The sequence below is a fragment of the Lotus japonicus genome, chromosome 1 (genome assembly GCF_012489685.1).
Source record: "Lotus japonicus ecotype B-129 chromosome 1, LjGifu_v1.2".
NCBI classification, from domain to species: Eukaryota; Viridiplantae; Streptophyta; class Magnoliopsida; order Fabales; family Fabaceae; genus Lotus; species Lotus japonicus.
In genome coordinates this window covers 86,842,791-86,858,899 of record NC_080041.1, presented here as the reverse complement: position 1 = coordinate 86,858,899, position 16,109 = coordinate 86,842,791, and the positions used below count along the sequence as shown (strand labels likewise).

Here is a 16,109-nt window from a genome sequence, read left to right as displayed (position 1 = left end):
AGTTTAGACCATATTGGAATCTCATATACCAAGTTTCTTAGCCATTCCGCTTCTTTACCAGCAGCAGCTAATGCTACAAACTCAGATTCCATTGTAGAACTAGTTATACATGTTTGCTTTTTGGAAGCCCATGAGATGGCACCTCCCCCAAGCAAAAACACCCATCCACTTGTAGAGGATGAATCTTCAACATTATTTATCCAACTAGCATCCGAATAACCCTCTAACACCGAAGGAAATCCCACATATGACAATCCATAATTCATAGTACCCTTCAAGTACTTGAATACCCTAGTTATCGCATGCCAATGATGTCTACTAGGATTACTAGTAAATCTGCTCAACTTTCCAACCACATAAGCAATATCCGGTCTAGTGCTAATCATAGCATACATCAAAGAGCATATAGCTCTTGAATATTCGAGCTGATCCACAGGTTTACCTATATTTGGCATAAGTTTTTCACTCGGATCCATGGGAGTACTAACCGGAGAACAACTTTCATGATTAAACTTCTTGAGTATTTTCTCAATGTAATGAGATTGCGTAATTACAATCCCCTTATTCTCCCGTTTAATCTTAATACCAAGAATAACGTCCGCTTCTCCCATATCCTTCATGGAGAACTTTGATGACAAAAAATTCTTCGTCTTATCAACTTGATTTTGGTCGATGCCAAAGATCAACATGTCATCAACATATAGACAAATGATAACTCCTTTACCAGATGTATCAAATTTGCTATATACACATTTGTCAGCTTGGTTCAGAATGAAACCACTAGACAAAACAACCTCATCAAACTTTTGATGCCACTGCTTCAGAGCTTGTTTCAGCCCATACAACGACTTAACTAGCTTACACACCTTATGCTCATTAGCAGGCATTACAAATCCTTCAGGTTGCTTCATATACACTTCTTCTTCCAAATCACCATTCAGGAATGCAGTTTTGACATCCATTTGATGAATCACTAGTTTGTGAATAGCCTCTAAAGCAATCAACAATCTAATAGTGGTGATACGAGCAACTGGAGCATAGGTATCAAAGTAATCAATTCCTTCCTTTTGTCTAAAGCCTTGGATAACCAATCTAGCTTTAAACTTATCAATTGTACCATCGACTTTCATCTTCCTTTTGAAGATCCATTTGCAACCCAATGGTTTGCAACCTGGTGGTAAATCAGATAATACCCAAGTATTATTTTCCATGATAGAACCAATATCTTCATCAATTGCTTCTTTCCAAAAAGCAGAATCTCGAGATTTCACAGCTTCATCATACGTTCTTGGATCCTCTTCTATACTATAGCAATAATAGTATTGATTATCAATCTGATCCTTTGATCCTTCAACTAGATATAATTGAAAATCAGACCCATAAGATTTAGGTTTTCTAGCTCTTTTGCTTTTACGAGGTTTGAATGTCTCACTTGGTACATCATTTGAATGATCATCCTTTAGATATTCATCCGAATTTGGTATAGAGTGCTTTGGTCTAGGTATAGAAGAAAAACAATTCTCATCAAATATGGCATCTCTCGATTCTATAATCGTGTTAATAGAAATCGAGTCATTAGGTTCTATAACATAAAACCTATAAGCCTTGGAATGCTCAGCATATCCAACAAAGATGCAAGCTACACCCTTTTCACCCAAAGTTTTCCTTTTAGGGTCCGGGAGTCTAACCACGGCCCTGCAACCCCAAACAAGTAGAAATGTTAAATTGGGTCGTTTCTTATACCAAAGTTGATATGGGGTAGTCTTGTTCCTTTTATTAGGAACCCTATTTAACAAATAGCAAGCCGTTAACTTGGCTTCTCCCCAAAACCCTTCACTCAAACCAGAGTAAGATAACATGACATTCACCATTTCTTTAAGAACTCTATTTTTCCTTTCAGCCACACCATTTTGTTGAGGTGTATAAGGTGCCGTAGTCTCATGAATGATTCCTACGGATTGGAAAAATACAGGATCATAATATTCACCACCTCTATCCGTACGTAATGTTTTAATCAACTCATTCTGTTGCAATTCAACTTCAGTTTTATAAATTCTGAATTTATCTAAGGCTTCGTCTTTAGCATGCAACAAATAAACATAGCAGAATCTGGATGCATCATCTATGAAAGTGACAAGATATTTTTTATGTCCTAATGATGGAGTAGCATGCAAATCACATAAATCACTATGTATCAATTCAAGTATGACAGATTTCCTTGTTATACTTTTAAAAGGTTGCCTAGTGATCTTTGTTAACATGCAAGTTTTACATTTTTCTACATTTCCCTAAAAAACAGGAATTAAATCATCTTTAGACATTTCAAGCATTCTTTTATAATGAACATGTCCTAGACGAGCATGCCATAAAGATGATTTAATAACATTCGAATTGGACATAAATACAGAACCAGAATCATTAGGAACTCCATTCAAATTCATCATGAACATACCATTATTATAATATCCAAATCCTACAAACACACCAGACTTCGATAAAACATATTTATCGGATTCATACACTTGCTTGTATCCAAGCTTATTCAATACAGGACCAGAAATTAAGTTCTTACGTAGTTTAGGAACATATAAAACATTAAACAAAGTAATAATCTTTCCAGAACTGAATTCTAACACCACGCTTCCTTTGCCTTCAACAGGATCAAAGTGATGATCTCCCATGTAGAGGACAGATCCATCTTCCACTGGAACAAAAGTTTTGAACCAGAAACGATCCTTGCAAACATGTGTTGTGGCGCCAGAATCAATCCACCACGCGATAGCATCATCCTGCACATAAAATGCTTCAGAAATTAGTGAAACCGAATGTTTAATAAAACTATTCAAATCACAAATTGATTTCTGACCTTGGTTTTGGGATTGGTCCTTAGACCCTTTTCCCGAACCACTTGCATTCGCGTTGTCGTGCTTTTTGCCTGAACGACAATCCCTCTTGAAGTGGCATGTTTTTCCACACTTCCAACATTCTAGTTTCGGTTTCTTGTTAGAACCGAAACTTCCTTTGTTTTTCTTGAAAGCACGCTTCTTTCCTTTGTTTCTATTGTTATCGTCCTTACCACCCTCTTCGATCATATTAACCAAGGGTCCAACAACTTCTTTTCCTTTTCCCTTGTCACCCTCCTACGCCCTTAGAGATTCTTCTATGCGCAAGTGACTTCCAAGTTGAATCAAAGACAAGTCGTCTTTTCCATGCTTCAAATTGTGTTTGAAATCCTTCCACGAAGGAGGCAACTTGTCTATGATACTTGAGACAGATATTGTTTCATCCATCATCAATCCGTGTTGTGTGAACTGTCCAAGGATTTGGAGGAGTTCATTGAATTGTTCCATGACAGACCTTGATTCAACCATCTTGTAACTGTTGAAATCGGTTACAAGAAACTTTTTACTAGATGAGTCCTCTGCCATGTACTTGAATTCGAGACAATCCCACAATTCCTTTGCAGATTCCACGTTTTGATAAACATCAAATAAGGGATCAGACATACTGTTAAGAATGTGCCCTCTGCATATGTAGTCGTCGTTCTCCCACTTTGATCTGCGCCTTATATTTTCAACCGTGTCATCCTCCAGAAGTTCTGGAATTGGTGTAGACATGACATACACCACCTTCAACGCTGTAAACATGAAATGCATCTTCTTCTGCCAACGCTTGAAGTCTTGTCCTTGAAACTTGTCCAATTTTCCGAAATTAGTAGTCATCTCCTTGACGGTGCTTCCTCCAGTGCTTCCTCCAGCCATGATTATCAGAGATACTTTGTTCGTTTGTTAGTAAATTTGGGTTTGATAATCCTGGATAACTTCGAAGAATCGTGTTCGTACACTTTCCGAACAAAGTATTTCGACCCTATTCTTGCCTGGGTTCACGAAATCCTTGTTGGGATAATTCTGAAGAACAATCTGCTTCAGGCAAATGAAAACAGATCAGGAATGTAGAGAGAAATCTCATTTTTTTTTCTGTATCTAAAACTGAGGCCAAATGACTCCTTATAAAGGAGTTTGTTTCAGAAACCGAAAAACGGTTAATAAAACAGAATTTCTATTCGAAAATTTTCGAGCGGGACCCCAGCCAGGGGCTCCGCCCCTTGGAACCCCGCAATCTAATCGCGGTCAATTATGCGTTGGCTCAACAAGCATGCACTCCGCACTACCCTAACTCGTTTCCGAGCTTAACGCATAATCGCATCGGCCTACAATAAATCACATTACTACTAAAATCCATTGATGATACTAAAATCACCAACAAACATGATTAAGGACAACCATTTTCCTAGCAGCTCCTTTTTCCTTGCGGATGATAGTGTCGGTTCCCCAGTGTGGAGATGGTCTCTCTTCGGCATGGTTTTCAGTTTAAAGTTGGAGATGGTCTCTCGTCGTTTTGGTATGTTCCCTGGTGTGATCAGCTCCCCCTGTATCACTCTGTTCCTTTTGTTCACTTCTATGATACCTCTCTGCGAATTAGAGATGTTTGGGATTGAGGGACTTGGATTTGAACCGGCTTTGGACTGCTCTTCCGGAGAACATGGTGAATTGTGTGAATAGAGTTACGGTCAGACTCAATGATCGGGTGCATGATGGGTACATATGGAAGGGAAACCTCTCTGGTGTGTATTCTGCAGCTTCTGGGTATGATTCAATCATAAATAGTCGAGTGGCTACGGCTGGGGATTAGCTTCCTCCGCAAACAAGTTGGACTTGGATTTCGCGCCTCAAAGCTCCCTTTAAATGTATCCTTCTAGTCTGACTTTTGGTTCAGAATTCTCTTCCTACAAACGACCTTTGGTTTCGGCGTGGAATGGCTTCGTCGGGTGAGTGTGCCATCTGCCATGATTGTTGGTGATTTTAGTATCATCAATGGATTTTAGTAGTAATTGAAGGTATGAAAAACGGTAGAAAGGGGGGGGGTTTGAATAACGTTTTCAGTATAAAACTTCCACCTTAAAGATTTTGACAAATCTTTCGAGAACTTAAGTGCTAAAGATAAGAGATAGAAAAGCACACAAGGATTTTATCCTGGTTCACTTGATAAATCACTCAAGCTACTCCAGTCCACCCGTTAAGGTGGTTTCTTCCTTCTTAGAATGAAGGCAATCCACTAATCAGGTAAGAGTTACAACTGCACTTGAAACCTACAAGTGACTAACAATTACACTGACTTAGCTCACACTAAGATTCACTCTCTTAGTCTTCTCTAGGATCCGATCAGCCTTGATCTCCTAAAGGAACTAAACAAACTGTTTATCAAAGAATTGTTTACAAGAGATTTGCTTCTAAAAAGCTAATAGTAAACTCAATGAATTTCAGATGAAAGAAAGCTTAGAAGAATTTAAGTTTGTCTTGCGCGTATGTGAATGCTTCTAGCCGTTTCTTTCAGTCTTCAGCCTCTTTATATACTCCAAGGATTAGGGTTGAGCGTTGCATGGGAAATGCTACCGTTGGAGGGCAGTTCTGGAAAATCCAGCTTCTGCTGTGTCTGAGACTGTTAGGTAGGTCGTCAGGAAGGTACAATTGCTTTTGTACTTGGATAGCGACGCGACCTTTAAACCTAGGAGACTTCTGATCAGGGGAATGCTTCATATTGGGACTTGTGAAGCCGGTTGATCAGAGTCAGAGGGAAAGCCCAGATCCTCTGACCATTGTTTCTTCTGATTCTGAACTCAGAGGGAAGAACATGGTCTTCAGAGTATCTTGCTTCTGGACATCAGAACTTCACTAATCAGCTTCTGGATCTTCAGAGTCTTCTACACCATCAGAACATCTGAGCCTTCAGTGTTTCTTGGTTATCAGACTTTCTGGATCTTCAGAACTTCTAGTGACTGAGTCCACATCAGAGTTTGTATAACTTCAGAACTTCTGAAGCTTTTCCACTGTTCATACCGAACATGGTGAATGCGAAAGCGTTGCTTGGGTTGCTCTTTATACACAGTGCTTCTGATTTGTGTGAGATTGAGTTGAGGTCAGAGCCTGTAAATAGCACACTCAGAAAAACACGTTAGAGTACCACAATTGTTCATATCAAAAGGTTAACTTGTAATCATCAAAACATAGAGTTGTACTACTATATCAAAACTTTGATCTTACAATCTCCCCCTTTTTGATGATGACAAAACTAAGATTTTTGATGAACAATTCTTAAACATTAAACTGAATTCACTCAGAGTTTAGAGATATAGAATAATACTTATCCTGATGTGAATAGTTTATCTTGCTCATTCTGAATTCAAGTCACTGCTTGATTCTGAGCTTAGCTCCCCCTGAATCTAATACTTGATGAAAACGTTAGTAAAGTCTAGATTCTTAGCTAAATGATATAAGAGTTCAGAGTGAAAAACTTATGACATAGATGAAAATCGAGTAATCAGAGCGCATAAGTAATCAGAGTCACGGACAGGGTATCAGAGTCAACTTAGAATCACTTCAGAAGAAGTGAAATGTATTCCTTGTATTTGCCCAGTGACACATCTATGGTCATGAAGGTGGAACTCTTAAATTCTCCAAAAGAAAAAATAAATCACACTAACACATCTTACACATCAAAAACTGGGTTTACTCCCCCTTTTTGTCATAAGCAAAAAGCTTGGGGTGTGAAAAACTTAGCTTGAAGTACAAGGTACTCCCCCTTAGAGAAGGTCTAAGTTTAAAGGAAATGAAGACGATGCAAGAATCAGAGTTAGGCGAAATAAATAGAAGAGTTAATGCAAGAGAAGAACGTTTACCACCGGTCAAGTGAGTAAAGAGAAGGGTCAGTTACCAAGAACTTAACCTCGAGAAACCGTAGGAGCATTAACTTTCAGAGAGAAAGTGAAGCCTATATAAAGCGTTGGAGAGAAAGGTAAGCTTCACACCTCGAACAATTTTTAGTAAAAAAAAAAAAATGGCATCATACATCGTAGCACTAGAAGAGCTGAGGAAGAAGGCCTGTGAGGAGGACTTGTTCCTGAACATCAGGCATCCAGAGGGTACAACGACCATCGCGGAGCTGACACGGACACTGCTGGAAGAGGACCTGCGTCCAGAGGTGAAGAGAGACCTGAGGGAATTTCTTGCCTTCGTGGAGGAGGTGCAAGAACTCAGCCGGCTTGAACTCAAGCTACTGGAAGAAAAAGAAAGTTTGGAAGAGAAGCTCAATACCGCAGAAGAGATTCTGGAGAGGGATGAGCTAAAGGACAGGCTCAACAACATCCAGCATGCACTGGAGCGTCTGGAGAAGGATAGGTCAGAGCAGCGCCAGGAGTGCAGAAGAATGAGGAGGGATCCTCCATTCTAGACTTTAGGGAAAGAATGTATGATGTAAACATAAAGATATGATGAATAAAAAGATTTTTGCAAACATATGTGACACAAATATATATAGATATGCATAGATAATCACAAACGAACAAAGTAGAATAAGTAAATAAAAAGAAACAGAGTTTAACAAAAATAAAACAACGTTAAAGAAAAAGAAAAACGAAGAGATCCTAAAACTAAGGTTTATCAGTTCGTCGCAGAAGTTCCATCATCATGTGCTTCATTTCAATTAGCATGGATTCATGAATGTCAAGACGCTGTTCCATGATGTCGAGTCTGGATGAGCTTGACTGAGCAGAACCGGAAGGAACATTCTGAGCAGCTTGAGGATCTGGAATGGAAGCAGAAGCAGCAGGAGTAAACACTACTGGTGCCAGTGCTTGGCATCTAAGAGCCTCAGCCTCAGCCTCAAGTCGTTCTGCCTCTAATCGGGCTTGTTCAGCTTGAGCTGCTGCTTGACGTGCAGCTTCTTCTGCTTGAGCTTTCTTTCTCTTGGCTTCTTCAATAGCTTCAAGAAGCTTATGTCTCTGTTCTTGTTCATGAAGAGCCACCCTTCGAGCAAACCTTTGCTTTGCAGCCTCAATGCTCTGACTTCCCTCTGCATGCAGGAGCTGCATCATAATTGGAACTTGAGCCACTAGCCAAGTGCCCAGATTGTTCCACTCATCAGCCACACGTTCAGCATTCTCACTGAGGTCAGTCTGACCGTGCACATTGCGTAGCATCAAAGAAGCTTCATGATAGAAAGTATTGATGCACTCAGAGAGAGATGTGGGTCGGAGGTGAGTGTAAGGAATTATGGAGAGGTTGGTTTCAGGAGAGGCTGGGTGATTGCTGCTGTGAGCTTCAGAGGCACCTTGTGGAGAGCCAATGTTAAACGTTTGAGCATTGGGTTCAGAGGTTCCAAGGTTAGGTTCTGAAGTTTCAACCAGAGGATGGGGTGATCTAACCGAGGATTGGTTAGACACTGATTGTTCGGGTTCAGGTTCTGGTTGAATAGGCTCTTGTTGGTCTGGGGCAGGGTGAGCTTGTTGAGCCAAAGGGTCTGCCTCTTGTAAAGGATTGGCCAAGATAGGTTCATCTGGGTCAACTAGACGTTCAGGTCTAGGGCCAGGATATCTCCTAGGGCTTGGACAAGTGAGGTAATACTCTTCTAAGGTAGACACCTTTTCTTTTCTGACCTCCATGAATTTTCTAATGGATTCAGAGTCATTGGAGGGAGAAGAATCAGCAACATTGGTTGGGAAGGATACAGGTGTAAAGGTTGTGGAAGAGTCTGTATCCGTGGGTTTGAGAGCCAGACGTTCTGATGCTCTTGGGACAGAGTGATCAGAGGTTCTGGGTTCAGGTTCTGTGTGGGTAGGCTCTGGTTGTGCATGAATGATGGGTTCAGAAGATAATGGGTTGTACTGAATGGTAATAGGAGAGGTAGGTTCTTCTGACCTAGAGGGTTGGTGCTGAAGCAAATTCCAGAGAGGTGCTTCAGTAGGGGAAGGTTGAAAGAATGAAGATCTTGGGGAATGTGGTGGAGAGGTGGTTTGTGCAGCTGGTTGGGATTCAGGAATAGGAGTGAGGGGATTTGAGGAGTGTTTGAGCATGGCAGATATAGGGAGTGCATCAAATAAATTCAAATCATCATCAGAAGCAAGTGCAGACTTACTTGAATGTGCTGATGATCTAGTCACTCTGGCAGGAGGTTCAGTCCTTCGGAGCACTTCAGCAGCTGGTTCCACCCGAGTAGGCTTCACCACGATTCTGACCTGCTTCTTCTTCTTCTTAGGAGGACCATCCTCATTATCACTATCATCACCATCATCAGGCTTTCTCTTCTTCTTTTTGACCAGAGGGACATCTGATTCCTCAGAAGATTCTTCTAGGATCATCTTCCTCTGAGCTTTCTTCTTGGGAGGAGAAGGAAACTCTGGAGCTGGCGGCAGTCTGCTGAAGAAATCATCGAGATCAATTTCGAATCCTTGAGCCCTTAGGTCTTCAACATAGCACCTAATGGCGTCAGGATTGTCTGCCTGTGTCCACAGAGGGTAGTCATTCAGAGGCATCCTTCTACTTCTGATCTCAGAAGATGTGTCTTCATGAGCAGGGGCGATTTTCTTCTGGACCAAACCCATCTTCTTCAGAGAATTTGCAGTGAAGACATCACTGACAATGGTGGTCAGATCCTCTACACATCCAGCATTGACCAGATCTTGCACCAGGTTGCTTTCAATGAAAAAGTCTGAGAGCAGTCTCCCAAAGGGGATATACTTGATTGCTGACTTGATGGAGGCAGTGGTACGAGACTTCCGGATACATTCCTTCAAGTAGGAGAACAGGAAGTAGGGAAGGCAGATCTTCTTCTGGTCTTGGATGAAGAACAACATCACCTTTTGGTTGAAGTTGATGTAGTCTGGGGAACTGCCCTTTGGTCTCTGGTTTATGCAGTGGAGCAAAATTTTGTGCCAGATCCTGAGCTTGGGATGAAGGTCCATCACCTTGTAATTCGTCTTGCCCGGTTTGTAGTTGGTGTACAGGGCCTGGTTGATTGTATCCTTGGTGTTGGGTTTCAGCTTCGATTCCGTGAGTTGGAAACGATACCCAAAAGCAGTGTCTGCACCCAGCAAATTCACGAAAGACTTCTCTGTGATGATGATCTTTCTTCCAAGAATGTGAGATACCACCTGAGTATCATCGCAGTCGGCGTGCTTCCAGAATTCCTTGACCAGTCTATCATACACCGGTCCTCGAAGTCTGTTGAAGTAATTTCCCCAACCTTGAACTTGGACTTCAGGACGAAGATCATACCCATTTGTAGCCAGGTTGTCGAGGTCGAATCTCCATTCTGCCAGGACTTGAAGTTCCTCAGGAGCATATACGCAGTGAACGGCACAGCCCCGTTCTGCAATTGGAACAATCTGCTCTTGAGCTTGACCTTGATCTTGTGTCGGATTCTCAGGGCCCCTTTGACCCGTTGCTAGACCAACTACCATGTGAGGGAACTGGGGTGCATCTGCAGTAGATCTTCTGGTTTGACTCACCATTTTTGAAGCGGTTGAAGGTTTGAGGTAGAAGATGAAGGTTGAAAGATGAAGAGAGATCGAGAGAGAAATCGAGGATAAGCGGTTTTTGAAAATCAGAGAGAGCGAGAGTAAAAACCGGAAGTGAAAGAGATCGTGTGTGTATAGTGGGTTTTGACAAATAACCGTTGTTGATTCAAAAAGCAATTTTAGATCAACGGTTGAAAATTAAAGATAGATAGTAACAGTAAATACACAAATCACACACAGGAGAGAAGCACATCTACACGCAATCATAACAGACTGTCACACGGGCACAAGGAACTATGCATCAGAAATACTGACACACGTGTTGCTGTCTCAGCTTCAGAGTCAGTACCAGTGGATACACACACTCTGATTGAGTTACCTTCTGGACTAGACATCTTCTATCAAGAAGTATCATAGTCAGAGGTTCTGATCCATCTTCACTCTGGACAAAAGTCCATGTTTAGATTTTTCAGAATAAAATTAAATCTATCCTCTGCTAAGGGCTTTGTAAAGATATCTGCCCATTGATGGTCAGTATCAACAAACTTCAAAGAAGTACGCCCTTCTGTACATAATCTCTAATAAAGTGATACTTTACCTCAATGTGCTTTGCCCTTGAATGCAGGATAGGATTCTTACTCAATGAGATTGCAGCAGTGTTATCACAATAGATTGGGATATTGCTCTCAAGGATCTGATAATCCTCCAGCTGATGTTTCATCCAGAGCATCTGAGTGCTGCATATTGCTGCTGAGATATATTCTGCCTCTGCAGTTGATAGTGCAATGGTTGATTGCCTCTTGCTTGCCCATGAGACTAGATTGCTTCCCAGAAATTGACAATTTCCGGAAGTACTTTTTCTCTCTGTTCTATCTCCAGCATAATCAGCATCACAGTAACCTGAAAGCTTATACTCTGATGTTTTCTTATACATCAAGCCAAGGTTAGTGGTGCCTTTCAGATACCTTAGGATCCTCTTAACAGCAGTTAAGTGGGTTTCCCTTGGATCTGATTGGAAACGAGCACATAAATGAACACTAAATAGTATGTCTGGCCTAGATGCAGTTAAGTATAGAAGTGAACCTATCATGCCACGATAGAGCTTCTGACATACTTTACCACTTTTATCTTCTTTCTCCAGAATGCATGTAGGATGCATTGGAGTCTTGGCCATTGTAGATTCCAGCATATTGAACTTCTTCAGAAGTTCTTTAGTGTACTTGCTCTGATGGATATATGTTCCTTCTGGTGTTTGATCAACTTGTATTCCCAGAAAGTACTTTAATTCTCCCATCATACTCATCTCAAATTCAGCCTGCATCATCTCAGAAAATTCTTTGCATAGGGATTGATTAGCAGAACCAAATATAATATCATCAACATAAATTTGCACAATTAAGATATCATCTTTATAAGTCTTGCAAAAAAGAGTTGTATCTACTTTACCCCTTACAAACTCATTCTCCAGAAGGAATGAGCTAAGTCTCTCATACCATGCTCTGGGAGCTTGCTTCAGACCGTAGAGTGATTTCTTCAATTTGAACACATGGTCTGGTTTCTTCTCATCTTCAAACCTGGGGGTTGATGAACATAGACTTCCTCTGAATATAACCATTTAGGAAGGCACTCTTCAGTCCATCTGATGTAGAACTATGTTGTGATTTACTGAAAAGAGATCAACAGTCTGATTGCCTCCAGTCTTGCTACTGGAGCAAATGTTTCAGTGTAGTCTATTCCTTCTGCTGGCTGTAGCCTTGAGCAACTAGCCTTGCCTTGTTTCTGACTACATCTCCTTTCTCATTCAGCTTGTTTCTGAATACCCATTTCGTTCCAATAACATGGACACTCTCAGGCTTCTTCACTAAGCTCCAAACATCGTTCTTGGAAAATTGATTCAATTCTTCTTCCATGGCCAGAATCCAATCCTTGTCCTGAAGAGCTTCATCTATGGACTTGGGTTCAATTAAGGACACCAATCCTTTCAGACTGAGCAAGGTCTCTTCAGAGGGTCTGAAGGCAGATCTGGTTCTGACTGGTTCGTCTTTGTTTGCCCAAAATCAATTCCTTAGGGTGAGCTGCAGTGATTCTGCTCTTCTTCAGAGTTTGTGAGTTAGAGGGACCAGCTTCTTCCTCTGGTTCATCTTCCTCTGGCTCAGCTTCCTCTGGAGCTTTGCCTTTGTCAGAAACATTAATGCTTAAATCTGCAAACTTTTCAACTAGCTTTGACTGGTCAGAGTCAAGCTTATCGTCAAATCTAACATGAATAGATTCTTCAATAGTCTTAGCATCAGTATTATAAAATCTAAAACCTTTAGATCTCTCAGAATAACCGAGTAATAGACACTTAGAAGACTTAGCATCAAATTTATGCAATCTATCCTTAGTATTGAGAACATAACAAACACAGCCAAAAGGATGAAAATAAGAAATGTTGGGTTTTATGTTCTTCCACAATTCATAAGGAGTCTTATTCAGAATTGGTCTCACAGAGATTCTGTTCTGAATGTAACATGCTGTATTTACTGCCTCTGCCCAAAAGTGCTTAGCCATGCCAGTTTCTTGGAGCATGGTTCTAGCCATCTCCTGAAGAGTTCTGTTCTTCCTCTCAACAACACCGTTTTGTTGAGGAGTTTCTGGGACAAGAGAAATCATGTGCAATTCCATAGGAATCAAACAGACTCTCAAACTTGTCATTCTCAAACTCTCCACCATGGTCACTTCTGACACGCACAATCCTACAAGCCTTCTCGTTTTGCACTTGAGCAATGAAGGTAGAGAACACAGCATGAGACTCATCCTTGCGGGTTAGAAACTTTACCCATGTCCAGCGGCTATAGTCATCAACGATAACCATCCCATATCTCTTGCCACCTATAGACTCAGTTTTCACTGGTCCAAAAAGGTCGATATGCAGAAGTTCTAACGGCCTTGAGGTTGAGACAACATTCTTTGCCTTGAAAGGGACTTTTGTGAATTTGCCTTTCTGACATGCTTCACAAAGAGCGTCTGAAGCGAACTTCAGATTGGGTAAGCCCCTGACAAGGTTTAGCTTGCTCAGCTGAGAAATCTTTCTCATACTGGCATGCCCTAACCGTCTATGCCATACCCACTGCTCTTCATTAACAGACAGAAGGCACTTCACATTCTGAGCCTCCAACTCAGATAATCTGATCTTATAAATGTTGTTCTTCCTCTTGCTGTTAAACAGAACAGAGCCATCGATTTGACTTACAGCCCGGCAGGACTTTTGATTGAATATAACATCATAACCCTTGTCAGCTAATTGACTTATAGACAATAAGTTATGTGTTAAGCCGTCTACCAATAACACATTATCAATGCATGGACTACTATCTACACAAATAGTACCAGTACCAACAATTTTACCCTTTTCATTTCCTCCAAAGCCAACTTCGCCTCCAGGCTTAAGTTTCAGCTCTCGGAACATACGCCTTTCTCCCGTCATGTGACGCGAGCATCCACTGTCCAGATACCATGATTGGTGTTTCAGTGGAGCTATCAAGGATATCTGCAACATAGATAATCTTGTCCTTAGGTACCCACTTTCTGGGTCCTTTCTTGTTAGTTACCCCAGAGGTTCTGATCACCTTGGGTGTCTCAACATGATATTTTAAAGGAATATTTGCATGATATTTAGTCATAGAGAAGGATCCCTTTTTAAGAGGGTTTTAGCAACTTTAGCAGGTACAGGATCAGGCAATATGGTACCAGAGGGAACAAAGCATTCATACAAGGATTTAGCTTTAGACACAGAGGGCTCATTTCTAATTGGTTTAGAATAGCCAATGCCATGCATTCCATTTCTGCTTACGCCATAGATCATTGAAGCCATTAAGCTTCTATCCACGCTTTTAGCTAGGAATCTTTGAAAAGACTTTTCATACTTAGATTCATTTCTACAATCAGAGGCATCACAGGCAACAATTTCTTCTAACTTAGCAATCTGGTTCTTAAGCACAGAGTTAGAATTGATCAGGCATGATTATCATTTTTCAAATCAGAAATAATTTTCTCATGTTCAGAAGGAGTCTTGGAAACAGCAGATAAGTTCTTTTTCAGCTTCTTATGCTTAGACAATAAGGAGTTATACTTATCCATAATATCAGACAATGCATGTTTCAGTTCAGAGGTAGAGAAAGAAGCGAATACCTCATTTCATTTCGTCTGAGTTAGGATTTCCTTCTGATTCTGAGTCAGAGTCAACAACTCCTTTGACTCTTGCTTCCTTGTCTTTGACAATAGCCATGAGTCCTTGGACTTCACCATCAGAGTCAACATCTCTGACTCTGATTCATCAAATGTACCATCAGACTCTTCTTCGTCTTGAAGTGCTTCTTTGGCTTCTTGTCCTTCTTCAATCTTGGACAGTCACTTTTGTAGTGCCCTGATTCTTTGCACTCAAAGCATGTGACTTCCTTAAGTGAGGACTTCTTCTGACCTGAGGATTCAGACTTTCCTTTTGCCTTTCCAGAGCCTTTGTATTTGCTCTGCCTGTGCTTCCAGATGCGATTGAGTCTCTTGGAGATCAGAGTCAGCTCATCTTCATCAGAATCTTCTGATGCTTCTTCAGATTCCTCTTCTTCAGCTTGAAGAGCTTTTGACTTCTCAACCTTAGCCTTTTCAGATTTGGATTTCAAGGCTATGGACTTTTCCTCAGATCTTGCATCTCTGAGCGCTTCAGCTCATGGCATTTCAAAATGCTGATGAGTTCTTCTAAACTCATATTCTCAACGTCTCTCGTGAGCTCTATTGAAGTCACTAAAGGCATCCAACTTTCAGGAAGACACCTGATGACCCTTATGACATGATCTTTTGTTGTGTAGCTCTTGTTGAGAGGTCGTATGCCAGCTACAAGCAACTGAAATCTGGAGAACATTTCTTCAATGGACTCATTTGGCTCCATGATGAAGGATTCATACTTTGGATCAAGACAATGCCTTTGATTCTTTGACTTTCTTGTTTCCTTCATGAGACATCTTCAGAGATTCGAAAATGCCTTTCGCAAACTCACGATCTGTAATCTTCTGGTACTCTTCATAGGAAATAGCACTTAGAAGAATTGCTCTTGCTTTGTGATGTTGTGAGTACAGCTTCTTTTGATCTGCAGTCATCTCTGACCTTGGGATCTTCTTGCCATCTGCATCAACTGGACGCTCGTAGCCATCCACAATAATATCCCAGAGATCTGCATCGAAACCCAGAAAGAAACTTTCCAGTCTATCTTTCCAATATTCGAACCTTTGACCGTCGAACATAGGAGGCTTTGCATTGTAACCATCTCTTTGAGTTTCACTGGTGGTGGCAGCCATTGTTTTTCACACCGGCCCGGATCACTGAACACTGTTAGGTGTGGTAATCAGAACTTGCGCTCTGATACCAATTGAAGGTATGAAAAACGGTAGAAAGGGGGGGTTTGAATAACGTTTTCAGTATAAAACTTCCACCTTAAAGATTTTGACAAATCTTTCGAGAACTTAAGTGCTAAAGATAAGAGATAGAAAAGCACACAAGGATTTTATCCTGGTTCACTTGATAAATCACTCAAGCTACTCCAGTCCACCCGTTAAGGTGATTTCTTCCTTCTTAGAATGAAGGCAATCCACTAATCAGGTAAGAGTTACAACTGCACTTGAAACCTACAAGTGACTAACAATTACACTGACTTAGCTCACACTAAGATTCACTCTCTTAGTCTTCTCTAGGATCCGATCAGCCTTGATCTCCTAAAGGAACTAAA

The 16,109-nt window shown here is 41.0% G+C and overlaps 1 protein-coding gene across 1 annotated transcript; it reads right to left on the bottom strand.

Annotated features, from left to right (window-relative positions):
* Nucleotides 1–3,140: 3,140 nt before the first annotated feature.
* LOC130710180 (uncharacterized) lies at nucleotides 3,141–3,761 on the bottom strand. Its single transcript, XM_057559362.1, has one exon. It carries the CDS (start codon nucleotides 3,759–3,761, stop codon nucleotides 3,141–3,143), a length of 621 nt encoding a protein of 206 aa, XP_057415345.1.
* Nucleotides 3,762–16,109: the final 12,348 nt, after the last annotated feature.

Excerpts from the sequence above, each read along its gene's own strand:
- LOC130710180 (XM_057559362.1), bottom strand. The coding sequence starts at position 3,761 with ATGGCTGGAGGAAGCACTGGAGGAAGCACCGTCAAGGAGATGACTACT.